At 42.1% G+C, this 19,014-nt stretch overlaps 2 protein-coding genes across 2 annotated transcripts in view; one reads left to right on the forward strand and one right to left on the reverse strand.

Annotated features, from left to right (window-relative positions):
• ERLEC1 (endoplasmic reticulum lectin 1) lies at nt 1-13,300 on the reverse strand. Its single transcript, XM_075749930.1, has 14 exons — nt 13,063-13,300; nt 12,243-12,347; nt 10,933-11,013; nt 10,086-10,163; nt 9,876-9,939; nt 7,867-7,907; nt 5,355-5,578; nt 3,096-3,225; nt 2,536-2,697; nt 1,919-1,978; nt 1,314-1,438; nt 827-904; nt 561-636; nt 1-281 (listed from the first exon to the last, which is right to left on the reverse strand). Exons 1-14 carry the CDS (start codon nt 13,222-13,224, stop codon nt 210-212), a joined length of 1,458 nt encoding a protein of 485 aa, XP_075606045.1. The 5' UTR covers nt 13,225-13,300; the 3' UTR covers nt 1-209.
• The window catches only part of ASB3 (ankyrin repeat and SOCS box containing 3), a 29,624-nt gene continuing 23,905 nt past the window's right edge, over nt 13,296-19,014 (forward strand). The window contains exons 1-2 of the mRNA XM_075749928.1: nt 13,296-13,387; nt 13,734-13,876. The gene's annotated coding sequence lies outside the window, so the exon portion shown is untranslated. The remainder of the gene's footprint in view (nt 13,388-13,733; nt 13,877-19,014) is intronic.

The following is a 19,014-nucleotide window of genomic DNA, read 5'->3' on the forward strand; positions in this document are numbered from 1 at the left end:
TGCAAGACAAAATTTTAATCATTAAAAGTTTATCGATAACCTCTTATATACACATAGTTATACACAACGTGGTTCACAAGTCCCTCGTCTTGGAGAATTCTGCTGGTGAGGTCGGTTGGCCAAAAGCTTCTCACAGCCGGGGTGTTAACGGGGGTTGACGCCAGCGGGGTTGTTGGCAGGGACGGCCGCTTCCAGGGCTTTTCCGGGCTTCAGCTGGGCACTGAAAGGAGCCCGTACTCATCTGCCGTGTCCAGAATTTTACAGATGACCGGGGACTCCACCTTGAACACAAGAGAGCGAAACATCAAACACTATGAAATCATCGATAAACTTTTGCAAGAGACTGCAACAGAGATGGGGGGGATTAATAACAACAGATTGTGAGGCACGGTACTCGAGCATCGCTTTGCAGAATTTACTGAGTGCTTTTTACTTTTGAGTAGGACCTCTTATAGCCTATTAACAAAGTAACGGGTCACTGGAAGGAAGGAAGGAAGGAAGGAAGGGGCCGTTTTAAACATGCACCCGATCTCGGGGAATGCCAGTACGTGTTTACATACCCCAAGGATGTATTGGCACGAATGAGGCTCTAACATGTATATGGTCACAGCGTGAGGGGAATCAGATTCTTTACATCTGAAAGAGAAGTTTTGCAGTGTTTAGCATTTAATAAGCACAAAACTAAAACATTTCTTTCCTTAGCGTCTATACATTTTCCCTAAGGTAAGTGATTGCTTTCTGAGCGTTATGAAGATGACAGAGGCTTTCCCTCCTGACACAGGAAGCAGAGACACAAAGCATCAGTTTACTAAAAAAGTTAACTTACTTCAATTTCACGGTCACCTGCCTTGGCTTGTCTGTTAAGTCGCAAACATCTCCGTTTCCATAGAAGTGAGACACCATCCTGCCACAAAAGATCAGAATGAAAAAGTTTGGAAACTTTAACCAATTCTTAAGCACAGAGCTAACTTGTATGTTAAATATCTGAAGAATGAGGAAATACTGTAACTCCACTATACACACCAAAGTAGTAATATGCTGTATTTCAGTTATTGCAGACGCAAACAGTTGTTCACGATTGGAAGATTTTTCTCTGCGTCATATCTGAAATGTTGAATTACCTTTTCTGATGTTGTACGGTGATTGGGGAGGGGAAAAAATCAATCTATACGTGCTGCTCTTGGCAGCTTCTTGTATCTATTTGTAGACTGAATATTCACACAGCGCAGAAGTGGGCCCTGGCATTTATTCTCCATCTCAGGTAGCAAGAGCCCTCCAGGAACAGCTAACTGGAGCGGTGACTGTAACCGTACCTCACCGTCTGTGTGCCGTCCTCTCTCAGGTAGTAGGTTCTAGCAGCGTTCTTCCTGGACCACTCGATGTGTTCCTCCTTGCTCCAGGTACCCACGACCACAGAGGTCTTGCCGCTTTCCTTATCCTAGAAAAGGAAAAACTGATAATTACCTTGTGTTATAAGATTAGCTGTGAGGATATCTAAAGATGAGCAGATTGTCATTTCTAGAGCAAGTCTGCTGCTGTTAACAGAACACGTTCTTGTGTTTGGGACAAGCTATGGCTGATCTTGTATTAAGGTTCAAGAGTTAAGTTGATGGGCCCCTCAGAACAGCTGCCCGGGCTGTGTGAGCTGACAAACGTGTTTCAGTGACAGCAGGGCATTCCCACAACCACCCCCACGTTTTCAGCTTTGATTATTATCATCTACCTGACACAGTACCTACATCCCCTGCTGAAACTTAGGCAGCACACAGAGGATTTCTTTTCTGAAATCCAACATCTTAAACGCAAGATGTTGATCAGCCAAGCAGAGGAGGCTGCTTTTTCCAAATCCTAGACAGACTCTCTAACCCTGTTTCCCCACAGCCATCTCACGGCAGAACACAGAAGTATTTAAACGTACCTCATGATACTGATGAACATACTTGCCGTAGCAGAATTCGTACTTCCACCAGCCAACACCCTAGGGAGAGGTACCAGCAGCGTTACAACAAAACCCCCAAACCAAACACCCCAAACTGCCCACATCGTTCCCTCTAGGCCCTGAACCACCGGCTGTTTTAGCGGTAAAACTCCGTTATTCAGACACAAGGTTTGCATTGAGAGAATCTCTTATTAGACTAATACACTTAACAGGCATAGGCAAGGGGATTCAGTCTATTCCAAGGTGAGTTTAAGCAAAGAGGATCTGATTTTTTTATGTAGATTCTTGAAAGAGCCACACAGGACTACGTTCCTTAAACTATTTATATGCGCCCCGTTCATTTTTTACAGAAACATTTTCCTCTTTCAAAGCTGGGTAAAACTTCAGCTGTCTTTTCTCTGCTGGCTGTTCTCTCAATAAGTTTTATTAGATTTATTTTTTTTTTCTTCTCTTCCCTTTATCAATGCAGGGAAAGGCAATTATTATGTCTATAAGAATGCAGCTATCAGAGTTCATGGAAAACCCAAACCAATAAAAAAACCCAGTACGTGCAATTAAGGAGTGGCTATTTTATTATGCATAGCGTTATTTCTCACCCCATGGAAGCAGTAGGAACCGCTAAGAAATTCCTTTATAAGCTGCTCATCGGTCAATTTGGAGATGTGGGTTGTTCCCACTGTTAATAGTTGGTGGCTCCCAACAGCAACAGGCTTATGAATGGAAGAAAATTTCTCTTCCTTTGTTGAATGCATTTCTTCCTGAAATTAACATATACACAAATATAAAATGTAAATGAGGGCATGTATGTCCTTCGCAAAGTCTTATAAACTACATGAAGTTACTTGATACTAAGTGAAATAGACTGTGGGGAGAAGTATGAAAGCATTTTGTCATTGTTTTCAGCCTTCAGCATAGCTGGGGAGAAAAAAAAAAAGACTGACAGTCCAAACCTTACCATGTTTGTAAACTGCAGGTGAAGGCAGCTACAAAAGTTTTAAATTAGTAGCCCAAACTACTCGGTTTTCCTTCCAAGTAAGGTAAGTTACTGAATGAAAGAATGACATGGTCTTACAAGGGTGGGTAAGAGAACTGAAAGTTGTGTGTGTTACAACATGGAAAACAAGTGTTTTTCTATTTAAAGTTAAAGAAATCCTACCTCCTTAACCCTTCTAAAAGGCACCTTCATCATTTCTTGCTGTTTCTCCAGCTGTTCCAGGTTATGGGGTTTAAGCGGGGATCCTGGCAGAGACTGGCAAAAGATGTCATTCACGGGGGAAGCCCTGAACCTGTCCAAACAAGTTAGCAACACATCACTACTACACCTCCGAGACAAGACATACTTTTTATTGCTGTAGGTTCCTGACTCCACTGGCCTAAGGGGTGTATTTTTTTTCCTTAGTCCTCGCGCCACCTCGGCCAAAGCTACCCTGGTCTCGCAACTGATGTCAATACGCTTTTCGCCCAGCATGGTCTCACTCCTAACGCTGCCAGACAACTGCAATCTAATCCCTCTTTGTCAAAAGGAAAAAGCTGCGTATTAAAAGGCAAATTGCAGCGTAGGTGTACCACGGATGTAGTGTCAGTCCGCAAAACCCTCTCAGAAGCTGGGAAATGGCAAAGGTGAAACTTGACAGTTCCTATAGAATTGAAATAATACCTTCTTATATTGGACACGTATGGCGCTTCATGCTGCACGTGTACCCATTATTTACACAAATGAAGGCCTCATTAAAACACCAAACAAGTCTTAACAGAAAACAGTAAAGTGAAGATCAAAATGAAAATCACACTGATAAATGAAGCATTTGTTCAGTTTTCATTGCTTGTCTCATGCAAAAGGTTCCCCTGCGGAGAAAGCTTATTTACAAAACAAATATGCAGATACTGCTTCAGAGGCAAGGTGGCTTTTTGTGATGTCCTCCTAGGAAGAATCTGTAATACCTGTATTATACAGAAGAGTCTGTATAATAACCACCACTGTAGTTAAAAGACTCTGAAAATGTTTCCTAAAGTGTAACGGTACTCTAGATTAAATAAGCCCTGTGCCAAAGCAGCCTAGTTTTATCTGAATTTTATTTAAACAACATTAAGACTAATACAGTAGGCAAACATGACTTTTCACTGCCTTCCTCCCTGTCCCCACTTCCCACCAATTTAAAAAAAACAAAAAGTCAAGCTGTACCCAAATAAGCATGCCAACTAGAACTCATGGATATCCTCTAGCTCCGTCAATGCAAGTGCATTACTGGATGAGATAATGGGCGTAGAGGAAAAGCGCTGGTGCCCGAAGCACCGCTCAGTGCTGTTTCAGGGGACACGTGGCAGGAAAAGCGCACTTAACTTAAAATGAGGTTGGTTTGCGACAGCGAGCAGCGCTTCCAGCCTGCTGTCTCCACCTGTCTTTATTTACTAAGGTGATGTAAGTGGGAGAATAAAGATCTTGTATGTTTATTTTAAGCATTTCCTGCTAGTGGCCAGGAAGCCTTCCATGCCTCCCCTTTGGAAGGAGGGAACAGCTCAAGATTTTATTCTTATCAAGTGACAGAACAATTTGCCAGTGCACTTTCTGTTCTTCTGCTGATACAGAGGCTTAAAAGACTCTGCTGCCTACTTCAGAACAGCGATTAAATACGCACTTGTTCTGACGTCTGCATTTAGGGGAAATTAAAGAACTCCTGTCCATTATTTCCCCTTTAATTTGTACGTCGTGCACTTTGCAATTCTGTTTACACCTCTTGAAAGGTCAAAAGTCTGCAGTATTCAGACTAAGGATATCCCTTAGATGCATGGTACAATTTGGGGCAGGGGGAAAGAATCCTGAACTTGACTTTTGGAAAACAACACTGAAATTGTGAATCCTTCATATGAAAATGACTTAGCTGAAGGTAAAGTAATAAAGCAGGACAGAGACAGACTGGAGCTCCTTCAGGTGGGAGTACTGCTAAAATAAATATTCAGGTGACGGCTGAAGAAGACCACGCTTTTGTTTTCTGAAATGAGAGAAGTTGAAGTCTACGCACACATATAATGCACATATACAGTGTACAGTCTTTGAGTGCCATGAAGATGATCCCCCAAAAACTGGAAATCATAAACTACGAGGAGACAGGGTGTTCTTCATCTGCCAGCAGCCTTGATGCCCTAGTCTGTGCTCCTCCAGAATGACAGGGCTAGAGACTGACCTGTTGAAAATAAAATGAAACTTCCCATCTGCTTCTCATAGGGGATCAGTCAGAAGAGACTTACAAAATGCAAATTAACACAAAAACTTAAAACTTGGCAAAACTTCCCTTGCCCAAGTAAATACAAGTGCCACAGCTCTGTACCAGACACCACAGCTGTCTTACATAAACACACACATGGAAACTGATAACAATTTGAAAGGATAACGTTAGCCAGAATGTGAGAACCGTACCTATATTTAGGATGGTTGCACAACAGAGGTGTCAATATAACCACTTCATATTCACAGGTTGTAACTTCTGCTACTGAAAGAATCTCATGTTTAGCTTCTGGATGACAGATGTACATCACTGTACTTGATCTGGGTAGGTTTTGTCTCAAGCTACAAGGCGTGCCGTTTCCCATTTCTACAGGATAGTATGGGGTCATCTGCCCTTCTATATTTTTTGTAGGTATCTAGGTGAAAGAAAATAAAAGTTAAGAATCACAGCAAAGCTCCTTCAACAACTCCCCTGAAACGAAAAACACTATGACACTATGCAGAGCCAGCACTACTGGATCGAAACCAGCCCCTGAGTAGTTACGTGGTGTTTCTGCAACACCCAGCCACGTTCCGGTTGATCACCTCCTGCGCAGCACTGCACAAACGCACTGAGCGGCGCGAGCTCGCGCTGCAAAAGCGGCTGGTTCTCTGCACTGCCTGCCTGACATTTCGGTTCTAAGAAAGCTTGCCAGCTGTGTGCAATGTTTTGGAAGAGCACCGCGCCAGCTGTGCTCACCCTGTCGGCTAGGAGACGGGGAGATGCGAGTACCTCTGCCAGTCGTGGCTCAGGTCTGGCCAGCCACGTTACCTCCACTTCAGTGCCAGGCAACGAAGGATCTAAAAACGCCGCTGCAAAGTCATCCCGATACCTGCACTATCTCAGCATGCCCAGCCCAGGTTGTTCCGTATGCAGAGCATCCAATGCCCTCTGTTATACTGGCTAACAGACACTTAATGCTATAAACCAGGTAAACCCCACTTTGGTACGCACTGCAAGCTTGCTCTCTTCAGGCCTGTTCCCTCATGTGTTTCAACCAGCTTCCACTTTAAGAAATTAATTCCCCAAACTGGTAAAAGCCCCTCTCTCCTGGCTCCTGTCTTGGAAGCAGCTAAAGTTCTTGGGTACCAAAAGTTCTGGCTGTGCAAAAGCCGTGCTACAAACCCACAAACTAGACCTTTTTCCACCCGTGTTGCTGGAGCGAGTAAAGGTTTACAGCGCACAACAAACCGGGCTCTGTGTGAAAAGGCCGTGGTGCCTTCTGTGGTCAGGACACTAACCCGGGGACCTGGGACCCTTTTATGTCTTTTACCTACTTCAGTTTTCAAACCATTTACCCTATCACAGGCCACCGACTCTCTCCTGAAAACTGTTCCATCATGAATGAAGCGATGGGACATTCACGAGGTTAAAGAATGAACGTGCCGGCAGCTTAATTGCTGAGGTGCTCCCTGGCTTCCACTTACCCGCACTATACTTCAATATAGGGTACCAGTGCCTTCCCTTTCTATCCTTCTGAATGAAACAACCGATTTTTCCTTAAATAATTGAAAAAAATATGCCTACGCATTTCATCGAAGGTAACTATTCGAGAAATCTAACTGCAGATAGCTGTTCTTGGCACACAACTGAGCAGCACCCCAGCAGGACTTCAGATAAATCTCTAGTCCAGAAGTTGTTGGTTACTTTAAGCACCAACCAGCTGTGTGACGTGTCCTTTCCCTTTCATGACAAGAGATTCCACGCAAATTGCAAATCTAAGTTCTTTATGGACTGAAACCAAGACAGTGCATGTACACCACAAATACTGTAAAAAAAAAAAAAAGTCAGTAAAAGCCTTAACTTCCTCTGAAATAATAATAAAAAGTGACACTACAAAGAACCTAATTTTCTTTAATTTCCAAGAGGCATAACTGCCATTAGAATGGGCCACATTCTGACTTGGGTCTGCTCCCCCAGCCACCTCCAAAATGCTTAATTGGGCACATGTATTTTCTGAGATCCACTGCAGAAGAAGAACCACTCTGTGCTATGTAAATTGGCATTACAAAGAACACGTAGACAGAAATTTCCTTTCAGAATTAAAATGAAGGGTAACTCGAAATAAGGCAGGCCAGCTATTGCTAATTCCAAATTCCAACGTGCTTCAGGTACTTACATTGTTTCGCTATAAAATTAGTAACTCAGAATTGAGTTTTGGGGCCTAAACAAAGGGAAAAGTTCCCTAATGGAAAAGGGAAGCACAGAGTTTTATGGGACGGGCCATCAAGTCAGCTGAGAAATCTTTGAGGGATTTTGTGCTGCAGGTTTTTGTTGAGCATTTCTTCTTACCCAAAATGCATGGAAGTGTCATTAAGGGAATTGGGATCTCCGGGGTAGCTGGAAAAATAACTGTCGCTAGACCATAATATGTGACTTTGTGGTTATGTGTACTGTCTTCATAGAGGGAGAATATATAATTCATCTCGTTTAAGATTCACATAACTTTAATGTAAGGAAGTGGAAGGGCAAGAAATTTGACTAACTAAACTAAAGCAGCTTTTTGAGGTGGGACTGATAATCAAAAGTGAGAAGAGTGCAGCTCAGGAACCGAGTTTCATTTTTTGATACTCATTTTGGGAGGGAACTAATTACATAATCTCATCATATATAAATTGCCTCCACTATTGACGGCAAAAGTTAAAATAGATTGTTTTCACTTGCCTCTTTTGCACTCTCTTTTGGATTTTCCTTCTCTTCTTGATCTAGGGAATAATTAAGAATGAGGTAAGCACAACGTCTGTGAACTTGAAATAAAACGAAATTATATACCGAGAAGTTTGCACGTTTTGTGTATTTGCTAGTACTTTGCGTATAAACTGCCGAGAGTCAATTTCATGAACTTGCAGGTGCAAAAGAGGAAAGAAAAGAAATAAACAGTGACCTGGGGTCCAGAGCAAACAGAACAAAATATGAGTTAGCATTGTCCTGAAATTATTTCGAGTTTGTATGACATGCCAAATCCAGTCCTAGCCCCACAGGACGGCCGGTCAGGGCAGAACGTGTCACTGCTGCTGTTCTGCGAGGGGTACCTGACTACTCTCTTCAAAGGGAGCGAATTACAGGCTGGGACAGTAAGCAGGCGAGTACGTCAGCCCACCCGCCAGCCAGCCTCGGAGGGGACACTCGAAGGAAGAGGCAAGGCCGGACTGCGAGAGTGAACGGCATTACGGGGCAGGGGTTGCAAGTTGTCAGGTGAGAGCTGTCCTTAGCCTTCCAAACTGCTTCAGGAAATAAATAGTCCGGACTCTGTTCAGAATTAGGCGAGCAAAAGGCCACTCTGCTCTGCTGTCACTCGCTCAGCTGTTCCGAGTTTACTGTATCACGATTGTAGATTCAGCTCACAACCATCTACGTTATTTTTTAAGAAGTAGCGTGAATTGTTGTATAGGAAGCATAGAAAGAATACAGTCTGCCACCTCAGCAGAGAGGACAGAGGGTGAACATCCTTTCAACTCAGATACGATGACTTGAAGTATCATCACACGTAACTTCAGCATCAAGCCCCACAAAAGAATTGGTAACGCAAATTAAACGCTTTGTTTTCTGTACTGCAGCATCTAGGGAGAATTAGGCATCTCTGCACAGGATTAACGACAGCACAAACAAGCACTGTAACTCACTAATAAAGACATGCCAAACAATGCAGTTTCTGAAGCCGTGTCTCTTTTCAGACAGCTAACTGAAAACCGCAGGTAGGAATTCAAAGGAATGGGATTAATAGCACTAAATCCCCTCCAAGACTGAGGCGTTCAAGTTAATCGCTTTTAGGAAGAGAAAAAAAGTGGTGCCCACCTTTTACATACTAGCCTAGAATTAAAAAAAAAAAAAAAAAGAAAAGAAAAATTGATGGTTTTTCTATTGTTTCTATCAACTCTGTTGAATGAATGCTTAGTCTGTGGATTTTTAAGAGTTCTTTGGACAAACATACTACCAAAGTGCTCACCCAGGAAAGCGGATATTGGCCAGCGCGACCACAGAACTTCCAGCCTCTACTATAATTAACAGGCAAAAAATGCAAGTGCTCAGAAGGTTAGTTATTCTAAACTGCAGTTTGAGGTTGGGGCTCAGCTGCCTCATTTACACCAAAGTCCCACTTTAGGCACTTCGGTATTTCTGAAGGTCTGCACCAGAATACCTAAAAAATAATAATAAAAACACTCAACAAAAACCCCAACTCTCCAACAGTTCCGAGCATCAAATCTACCTGCAAAGGCTTTAAGTCTTTGGGTTTGCAGACTCTGTTTTATTACAGAATAGCAAAGCCCAAGAGGTGCTACACACTCTGCCCTCTGCTGACAGTTTGAAAAACACTTCTCTCCACCCAAAAAAAACCCCAAAAAACAACCCAAAAAACAAGAGTGGCAACAGGCTACATTATCAAAGTCTGGTCTGTCAGATATTGGTCCCATTTCTTGTGTTGTCTATTTTCTTTCCCTGACCACCAATTACTGCAAATTAGTGAATCCCATCAATTAGACAGCATGGCAAAAGTATGTGCAGTGCTAAAAGGAATTCATTGAAAACGAGACATTTTGGAAAAAATGAGTAATACACAAAATTCTACTCTATTGCATTGGGAATCAGTTTTCTACAGCTTATTTCTCAGACAGTAATAATTAAACCCCAAACAATTAATTAGCATCAGCAAAATAAAATAATCTAAGACAAACCTGGTTCTGATAATGGGTTCTTTATCATCATATTCCCCAGATAGTATTCTTGGATGTTTATTTTCTACAATCAAAAGAAGTTAAAGGAAATTTCAGTTACCAGTTTCCATACTTTTTCAAGAGTACAGAAATTCAAGTCTTCTAGAGGAGTTAAGCACGACCGTGCCAGTGGAAGAGGGGGTTGAGACTACTAAATTGCAAGAAGCTTACCTGTCCAGTTTCCTTCTCCTCGTGATATTGGCGGATGTGTTTTCCGTGGCAGACCTCGTAAGTCCAGTAAGATTCAATCTTAAAAAAAAAAACCCCACATATATATAAACATTAAAAAAAAAAAATCATCTGTTTAGATACATTACCCCCCAAAAAAAAAAATTCCCCCAGAATTTCGGCTTTTGCAGCAATGAAATGCTGCACAGCACAGTGAATGGTCAAATGTTCCCCAAGCATTTTGATGATGTTCCAAATAAACACACCAGGCAAAGTTACCTCAAATTTCACACAGGTAAATGGAAAAAAAAAAAAAAAAAAAAAAAAAAAAGACTAAATTTGCCCCCAAACCACTGGGGCTCAGCTGTAGTGACCCAGCACAGACTGGTTTTGGCAGGTGCTGTAGACACAGGCAGTTCACCAGTTGCGCCTGACGCACTCTTCAGTCCTCAAGGACCCATGTGGGATGTTACGTAGGCATAATATTTGGCCGCTTTTGCTCTCTCTGGCTCCCAGTACCACCTCGTTTGGTATTAGGCTTGTTCTTGTAATGTAAGACATGAATCTTTGCATTGGGATGACAGTTGATGAGAAATTGGAAAACTGTCAGAATACCTAGAAGACTGTTTGGTTCGGTCTTCTCACACTTTCTGATAAACACTTTTCGTTAAGGCTGTCACACATTATGGCTTGACTCCTGGAAGTAAGTGTTTTAAATTGCTACTATAGCAACCCAATTTATTTGAATCCTGAGATCCACACTAAAGACTACTACTACTACACTAAATCTTGAAATGGACTGCATTATAAAATTTTGATTAGTATATAAATTAACAGAGAAGTAACATACTCTATATGAACAGCTACTCTGCTTAAAAAGAGGTTCCAGCAATTCTCCTGGAGTAGGTCCTTTATAGTCCTTTTCTTCTTCCTAGAATAGAAGGAGATTTCATTACGTTAAAATTAACAGTAGCTTGGCTAGTTAATATTTATTTGCAACAGTAAAAAAGAAAATAAAAATCTTATCGCAAAATTAAAAGATACAAAACCTCATTAATTCCTGCCCTGAAGGAGCTGTGCAGTGATTAGGAAAAAAAAAAAAAAAAAAGAAAAGATAATTTAGTTTAGTAAGAAGGGGCAAATAAAAGTCACAAATAAAGTAGTCAGAAAAGTTTTGTGGTTTAAAAAATACACACGTGGCAAAAGAGTAGGAGCTCTCAACTTGCTCACGTCCAGAATGGCAGCTTGGGGCGTGCACAGGAAAACAGCATCAACAATCTTGTCATTTGTTAGTCAACGCTGATGCCATACTGATGTAGTATAATTGGAACATCACCCAGCTTTTACATACTTAAAAAAAAAAAAGGGTCAAAAAAGCATACATAATACTGTGGAAGTTTATTTCCGTGTATTTTTTGCTCTATAAATGTGCACGCTCTTGAAGAGATTTCCACACAAAGTTCTTCAGTACTAAAGATTTCTCACCTACACAGAAGCACTGCGTACTGTCAGTCACTTAAGTCAAAATGGAGTTCCCTGCCACAGGAGTACAGCTCGTCTGGGCAACTCCTGCAGCGTGGAAAAGTGAACTGCTGGAGGAACAAATGACCAGTGATAAACCTCACCACAGGCCTCCTCGATCTACCTTCTTTTGTACAAACAAATATATATATATATATTTAATTTAAACTCCAAATTGTGCATTCAGATTTCCAACTGAGGAAGCAATGACAGAGAATAAAAATCACTGGTGGGAGAAGCACTGCTGGGATAGTATTTTCAGATATAGCAACCATGATAGCAGTGTTAACAACTTTTATAGTTGCTTACTAGCCTAGAACTTGACAATGCTACTGAAAATACAAGAATTTCCCAATCAGTGATAGGCCTAGCAATAAGCAGAACATTATAGCAACCGTTTCTTGCCAAATAAGGACTCTGAGATTGTTCAGACCAAGCCCGCTTAGTATAGAGCTAGTATGTAACACAAAGTGAAGGCATCCACCATAAACTGTGAAATTGTGAAGCACTCTGTAGATGATTTTCCTTCTGCAGGGGAAAAAAGGTCTTTATTTTGGAAAAAAAAAGAGGAATTGAAAAGACGCTGTAAAGACTTGTCGATGGTTTATAATTACAAAAAAAAGACTTGAGTGAACTTACCTCATTGCCACTTGCTATCAGCGGAAGTATACATTTATATTTTTCTTTATCCACAGTGGTCATTATAATGTAGTTATCCTCTTTGTACAGGACACCAGTCGTAGGCTAAGAAAACAATCAACCTATGGATTAGTCGGGTGGGTTTTTTTCATGCTACTTGTTAGAAATATTCCTCAATTCATGAGCGGTACAGTTAGTTTATAGGGCAGGTGGTCCAGAGCATATCCTGGCTCTTAATTATACCACAAGAGCGGGCTTTAGCATTCCAGCCTTTAGTGGCTCGCTCGTATTTTCTCATCTTTTCCTTTCCTTTGATCCTTCCACCTCCGGCCACACTCCTGCTGTCCTCCATGCTCACCTCACACCTGCTTACCTCCTTCTGGTTCTTACAAAAGACCTTTACTAAAGAAAACGCCCCCCCCCCCCCCCCCCCAATCATTACACCTGCAACCAGCCATTCCAACCTTGACTTTTAGGCCAGATTTCCCTGGGGTTTTCCCAGCTGCCAGACTCAGGCCAAGGCCTAACGCTCGCCCTTGGGCCCGGTGCGTGGGTACGGACGTATTGCTGGTCAGCACCGCTGAAACACGGGGCCACGTCGCACCAGAGGGTTATGGCAGGAACACCCCACAGCGAAACACCCCTTCTGTGGAGTGGGGGGCTTCAAAAACAACCGCCGAGCACGAAAGGGCCGTGGCACCTAACTCCCACCGCCTATTAACAGCTACAGCCGCCCGGCTCCGGGAGCGAGGGAGGTTACCAAGGAGCGAGCAGGGACACCCCTCACACACCACCCTCCCCCGCACGCCCCGGTACCGACCAGGCTGAACTCGGTGCCGGGCCAGTTCACCCTGAAGGGGATGTCGTCGCTGAGCTGAGGGAGAGCGCGACCGCCCTCCGCCACCGCTACCGCCGCCAGGAGGCCGCAGAGCAGCGCCCGCGGCGCGGCCGGGGTAGGCGCCCGGTACCGGCACCCCCTCATGCCGGCCGGCTGCTCCGGGGGAGGACGGGCAGCGGCAGGCAGCGCCGCCGCCACGTCTGCTTCCGGCGGGCCGGGCCGGGCCGGGGCGGGCCGCCACGCATCAACATCCGGGGCAGCCGTGCGCGCTGTCCGGGCCGTTGGCGGGCGGTCGGTCTGTCGGACGGTGAGTGAGTGAGGGAGGTCGATCGCGGCGGGCGGGCTTGGGAGTGCGGGGAGTCGCCGTTTCTGTGTGGAAACCCCCGCCTTGCCCCGCAAAGCGGAGGGGGTCGCGGCAGTGGCGGGCTCGCTGAGGGCTGTGGTGGAGGTGGGGAGCGCCTGAGGGGGTCCCGCGCCGCCCTGCCGGCGTTGTGCGTTCGCGCTCGGCTGGCTGAGGAGAAGCCTCCCGGAGGGCAACGGCTGCCGTGGCGCTGCTTCGGTAACTCATTTAAAACCGCCGTAGTGTAGGCCTTTTCAGAAAACTATGAGCCTCACCCGTTTTAGCTCGTCTTTTTCTGAATATTTTCTGTCAGGCGCTAACGAGGGTGAGGTCCCCGGTAGTTCGCGCTTCTGCCGCAGCTCCTCTGGACCTAAGCTGGTGGAATTCACCCCAAAAAAGAGCCCCTGCCCTGCCGCATTGTTGCAGCCGAGCCAGCAGCCTGGAAGACGCAAAAAAGTAAGGAATGCCATTTAATATTGCGGTAAATCTAATGAAGCACTTGCTTTTATCTCCGATTAAGACTGAACTGTAAGTTGAGACCTAGCTGGAATGAAGTGGAAACTCTGGAGGAAGGAGGAAAGCGGGGCAATTTACTGTCTGCCTTGCAGTTGGTGGCGGGGTGACACGTGGGGATAATGGTGATGTCTTGGCAGCGTATAGAGATTCTTAATAAACCCTAACGAGCAGAGTGGGGGCCGAAATGTTTAATGAGAGAAGTATGTGAAGGCAAAGAAAGCAAACGATACCAGGAAAAATCCCAGTGGCAGTGGAGAAAGGCAACTTTGGATGATGTGTCGTGAATTCAGGTGGTTTGGTTCAAGGTGTTTTGTTTCTGGCCATTCTTCATCGCTGTTTTGCCAGCAGAGCGGGGGGGGGTGTGCACTTTTGTGTTTACGTTGGGCAAAACTGGCTGAATCTGAACCGTTGGAGTAAATGGTTTGTAACAGTATAGGTGAGACAGCTTAATACTCCACTAAATGGCTGCCTCAGGTCTAGTCAGTACTTTTGATTTTTGCTAATTTTCTTGTTTAAGAGTGTAACTTTTTTCCTGTTAAACTGGTGCCGAAGCAGATTCAACTGTACTGGGAGAAGAATTCTTCCAGTTCAAGGACAGGCGCAATGAGAGGAAAGTTCTAGAATGCCTGCAGAGATGAGACCTAAGAGGCCAGAAAGATGCAGGCAAGACATTCGTTTGAGATAAAGGAGGGGAACAATTAAAGGGAAGGTGCTTGAATAAAAAGGCAGAGGAGCAAGGAAATTACTTTAATGTAAGAATTTTTAGGGAGTATATGATTATATATGATTGAGGCTGTGCTGTAGTTGTTAATCAAAGTGAGTGTATAGTCGATGTCCAGCTTTTGCAGAAGACTGTTAAGAGAAGCATAATTACTTGAAAAACAGTCTCTTTCTAATCTTTTCTAATTTTAGGACAATTATATACTGTATTTATATAGTGGAAAGTCAAGATGAAGGGCCCTGCTGGAGGCTCGCTAGCCTGATGTCTGTTTGCATCCCCTCTGCCGGTCAGTAGCTTGGCTGAGCAGAGTGGAAAATCGCCTCGTAGGAACTCTTTTTGTTACACAGAACAGACATACAGAAATAGGTCTGATGGGGGAGCTGTAGTATTGTGTTTTTTCAACATCCTCAGCTCCTTGGTCTGAGTGAAGTCTTGTATCCAGGTGCATACCGGAAAGAAGAGATAGGAAGGGATACAAATCACGGTTAAACTGGTGATGTGACAAACTTCAGGAAATAACGATATAGTGATATAATACTGATGGGGGATGCTGCATTCAATTTTGTAACTGTGTCGCTTTAGCTTTTAAGGGTAAGTGGTGGCCAAAATGTTTGTGGTTTTTTTCTGATTGTAAGGGGTAAGTTATCCATGGTATTTTGAGCAAGCAAGTACATTTTTTTTTCTTACGCTTCTTAGCAAAATTGCCTGAAATGTTCAGACTTGTAGAGCTTCTGTTTGTATGTTTTCTATTTGTCAGTTGTTAAAGAACATTGTGTTAAATAACACAGTGTTATTCTTGCATTTGTGTTTAAAATTGGTTTACTGAATGTGTTAAAGTGATTTTAAGAATTACCAAACATTGCGTTCTTCTGTGTGACTAAACTGCACTTTAGTTACCTTTGTGAAGTATTTTCATTGAATTTTAGTAGGCAGTCAGGTCTACAAAGAGTCTGGTCTTTATGTACCCTTGTGAAAAAAGAAGTTTGAGAGCATGAAAGTGGGGATAAAGATGTAGTGATGCAAAAGTAAGGAAATCATTAACAATTCCTCTTTTTCTTTAGTGAGGGCATGACGCTTGGCTTTGTTTTGTTCTGAAAAGATTTGTGACCCTCCAAATTGGTAATTAGTTTATGCATAAAGATGTTAAACATAACCAATGAATAAAAGCGAATCGAGGTTTATGTGTATTTAAAACAAACAAACGAAACCTCTAAGGGTTTTGTGTGTGTATATATGCGTGTGTGTGTGAATACCTGACTGGTCCAGCACAGTTTCCAAATTAGACCAGGTTAGGGCAGTCTCATCTGATCTTTGCTGTTTGCTCATCTATGGGAAATACGGAGCAGATAAAATGGTTGAAGAAGGAAAGACAGAAATCCTTATTGGGGGGGTGCTGCAAAGAATCTGGTAATTACAGAATGTTTTGATTTCCCTTGTCCATGAGTTTTCTTGTGTTAAGAGTTGTAAATCTGTGTACAGAAGTATTATGATTTAATCAGATAATACATCAATTTTGTCAGTGGCAGTCAAAATGGTTATGAAGTGTACTTATTATCAAGAGCTAGACAAAAGAAAAAGTAAAATGTTGCATATTCAGGTTATAGATTCATACAGTCACAGAAGATAATTGCATATTTAATGACTGTTGCTATCAAGTGGTTAATCATACTAAGGAACAGCAGATAGCACATAAGCTACTTTTTAGTATCTGCTTTTTTATTTCAATTCATGTTATAGCACAATCAAATCAAACTGTCTCATTGCAGCCTTTGTACAAAACTTACTTTTTTTTCCTTTAACTTAAATTAATATAGGACTTTTATTTGGGAGATTCCAAAATAATTTACAGATATATCAGCTTAGGTACTGCTCAGAGATAATCCCTTTCAGCATCCCAGGGACTTGACCAACTGCTGGGCAAGTTCCTTTTCCTACAGATGGCCTTAGAAACGTTACTGTACAGTCAGATAAGGGAAGACCGTCGTTACATACTACTGCATACTGCTTGCTTCATGCTTGGCAGGACAGAGCTCCACGCTGACTGCTCAGTGATTTGAGTCTGTGGATCCCAGGGAGTAAAATCTGACCACATGGATATGACTATTGTTTCCTCAAACACTGTTTGGAAACAAGTTTAGAGGTAGGTTCATGTCTGTGGTTCTATAATGAAAGCATGTCTAAAATCTCTATAATTTGTCACAATTTTAGATTTAGTTCTAACCAGTAGGAAAGGAAAAATGAAGCACATATGGCACACAAAAAGTGTATGTTAAATTTCTTGTGGTGAGTAACAGATCTGAAAGCATACTGGGCTTTTGTTGGTGATTGAAGCTCTAGGAAGAGTCGTGGCTCAAATCCCATACAGCAAGAACAAATGTATATTTCCAGCACTTTAATTCCTGATGTTGACACAGTTTAAGACTGCATAGTAGTATCTAGCTCTTGTATATTGTTTTTCATCATTAGATCTAACAGCATTTTATAACAAGATGGATTAAGACACACATGTATCCTAATACGGATACAATTTAAATAAACATAACATCTCTGGAAATTTCTTTCTCCAACACCATTACTAAATGTGATGCATTTTTATTGTACTGAAGTTTTATGCACAAACTGGAATGTATCGTTACATATATTATTGCAGGTTTTATGAATCTGGAAAGTGAATGAACCAACTATGTCCTGAATATAATTAAAGATATAAAATGTAGAGCCATACATAATCACAATGCCCTGACACAGTGCTTAAATAATTAAAGAAGGAATCATCACTGATGTTTTTGGATCATTAGTGAGTGTAACTATCCCTTGCCTTGTTTTAAGGAACAAGAGTAAGTCTTTGAGGAAAGAATTTTAAAACATACGCATAGAGCGGACATGCCATTGTACATGTTTTCACTTTACTACAGCTTGCTTAAATCTGAAGTAAGGAGAAGAAAGGAAGTGCTGTTGTTGGTTGGGGTTTTTTGAGGGTGCGATTCTTTTCAACACTTAAATATTCTTGAAATTAAATCATACATAACATTTTTAGAAACAGTTCAGTATCCAGTAACACTGAAGAGTTACTCTTTAAGTCAAGATGAATAAATGCATGCGCAATGGAGCATGTTTGTTAATGTTGATTTGGGTGATCGTTATCACCGTCCATCTGTGATGCGTGAAGTCACTCAGCTCCAGCTTTGGGCATCTTAATGACTGTCATTACGTGCAGACACCTGGAAGTTCTGATCATACTCCTCTCCCGCTGTACCAATGAATTAGTTGGGGTTGCTTTTCCCTGCAGTTATGTCAATCGTAAACCAGCACAGTCCAGTGGAGAATCAAGACATTTGAAGGATATTTCATCAGTTTGCAAGTAATTTGTTTGTACTAATGGAAAAATGGGGCCTCAGTACATATGCTTATTTGTGATCAGAGGATTTGCTTCTGCAGTTTAGAGTAGTCTATCAGGTGATACCCCATCACGTACTCTTAAAATAGTGGCATTCAACTATTAATAGTAAACTGTAGCTTCTAAAAACTAATAACTTTTTTTTTTCCCCTCGATGAATCAATGATTGAGAGATACCAGAGGCAGACTAAAATTATAATCTGGCATGTAAAAAATACAGCTTTCTTGGTTAAATATTTTAAGTGGTCTGATTACCTCAAAGTTAGGTTTTAAGCTTAATATCCTATTTTCTACTCATCTAGCTGCCTTCCTCAAGTGTGTCCTATTAACATTCATTTATGCTCTTGTTGGTTTTTGTAGGTAGCCAAGTAAAATAACAGCAGCTTGTTATTTTGATACCTTGATATTTTCAAGCAATTACAAATATAAACCAGGACAATGTAAAGAAGAGAAAGGGACATCCTAGGTAGTAGAAACATAGAATCATGGAATTATAGAGTGGTTTGGGTTGGAAGGGACCTTAAAGATCGTCTAGTTCCAACCCCCCTGCTGCGGGCAGGGAACATCATAAAGTTTTTGCAATTACTGATGCAAAATACAGGCTTCCAAGCTACTAGTAAATACTTATACATTCTCCATATGAGAAAATGTGATGTTATGTGGCGTTTGAAATAGGACCTTTCCTGTATTAACATATAAAAATATACTTAAATTTTTGAGAAGCAAGACAAGTCCTTGTTGGGACAGAAACTCCATTTGCTTATGTTTTGTACAAAGTAAGCCTACTAGCCTAAACTGCTGGCTTTCTAATGCTCTTTGTTTGAATGTCCATACAATGCGTGTAATTTACGGAAAAGAGGGTTCCTTTCTTAATTACCTTTTGTCTGTGAATCCCTGAAAAAGTGGTTGAAAACTACTGGCTTAAAATCTGTCCTCAAAGATTGGTGATTTTTTTTTTAA

The sequence above is a fragment of the Balearica regulorum genome, chromosome 3, assembly GCF_011004875.1.
Source record: "Balearica regulorum gibbericeps isolate bBalReg1 chromosome 3, bBalReg1.pri, whole genome shotgun sequence".
NCBI lineage: Eukaryota > Metazoa > Chordata > Aves > Gruiformes > Gruidae > Balearica > Balearica regulorum.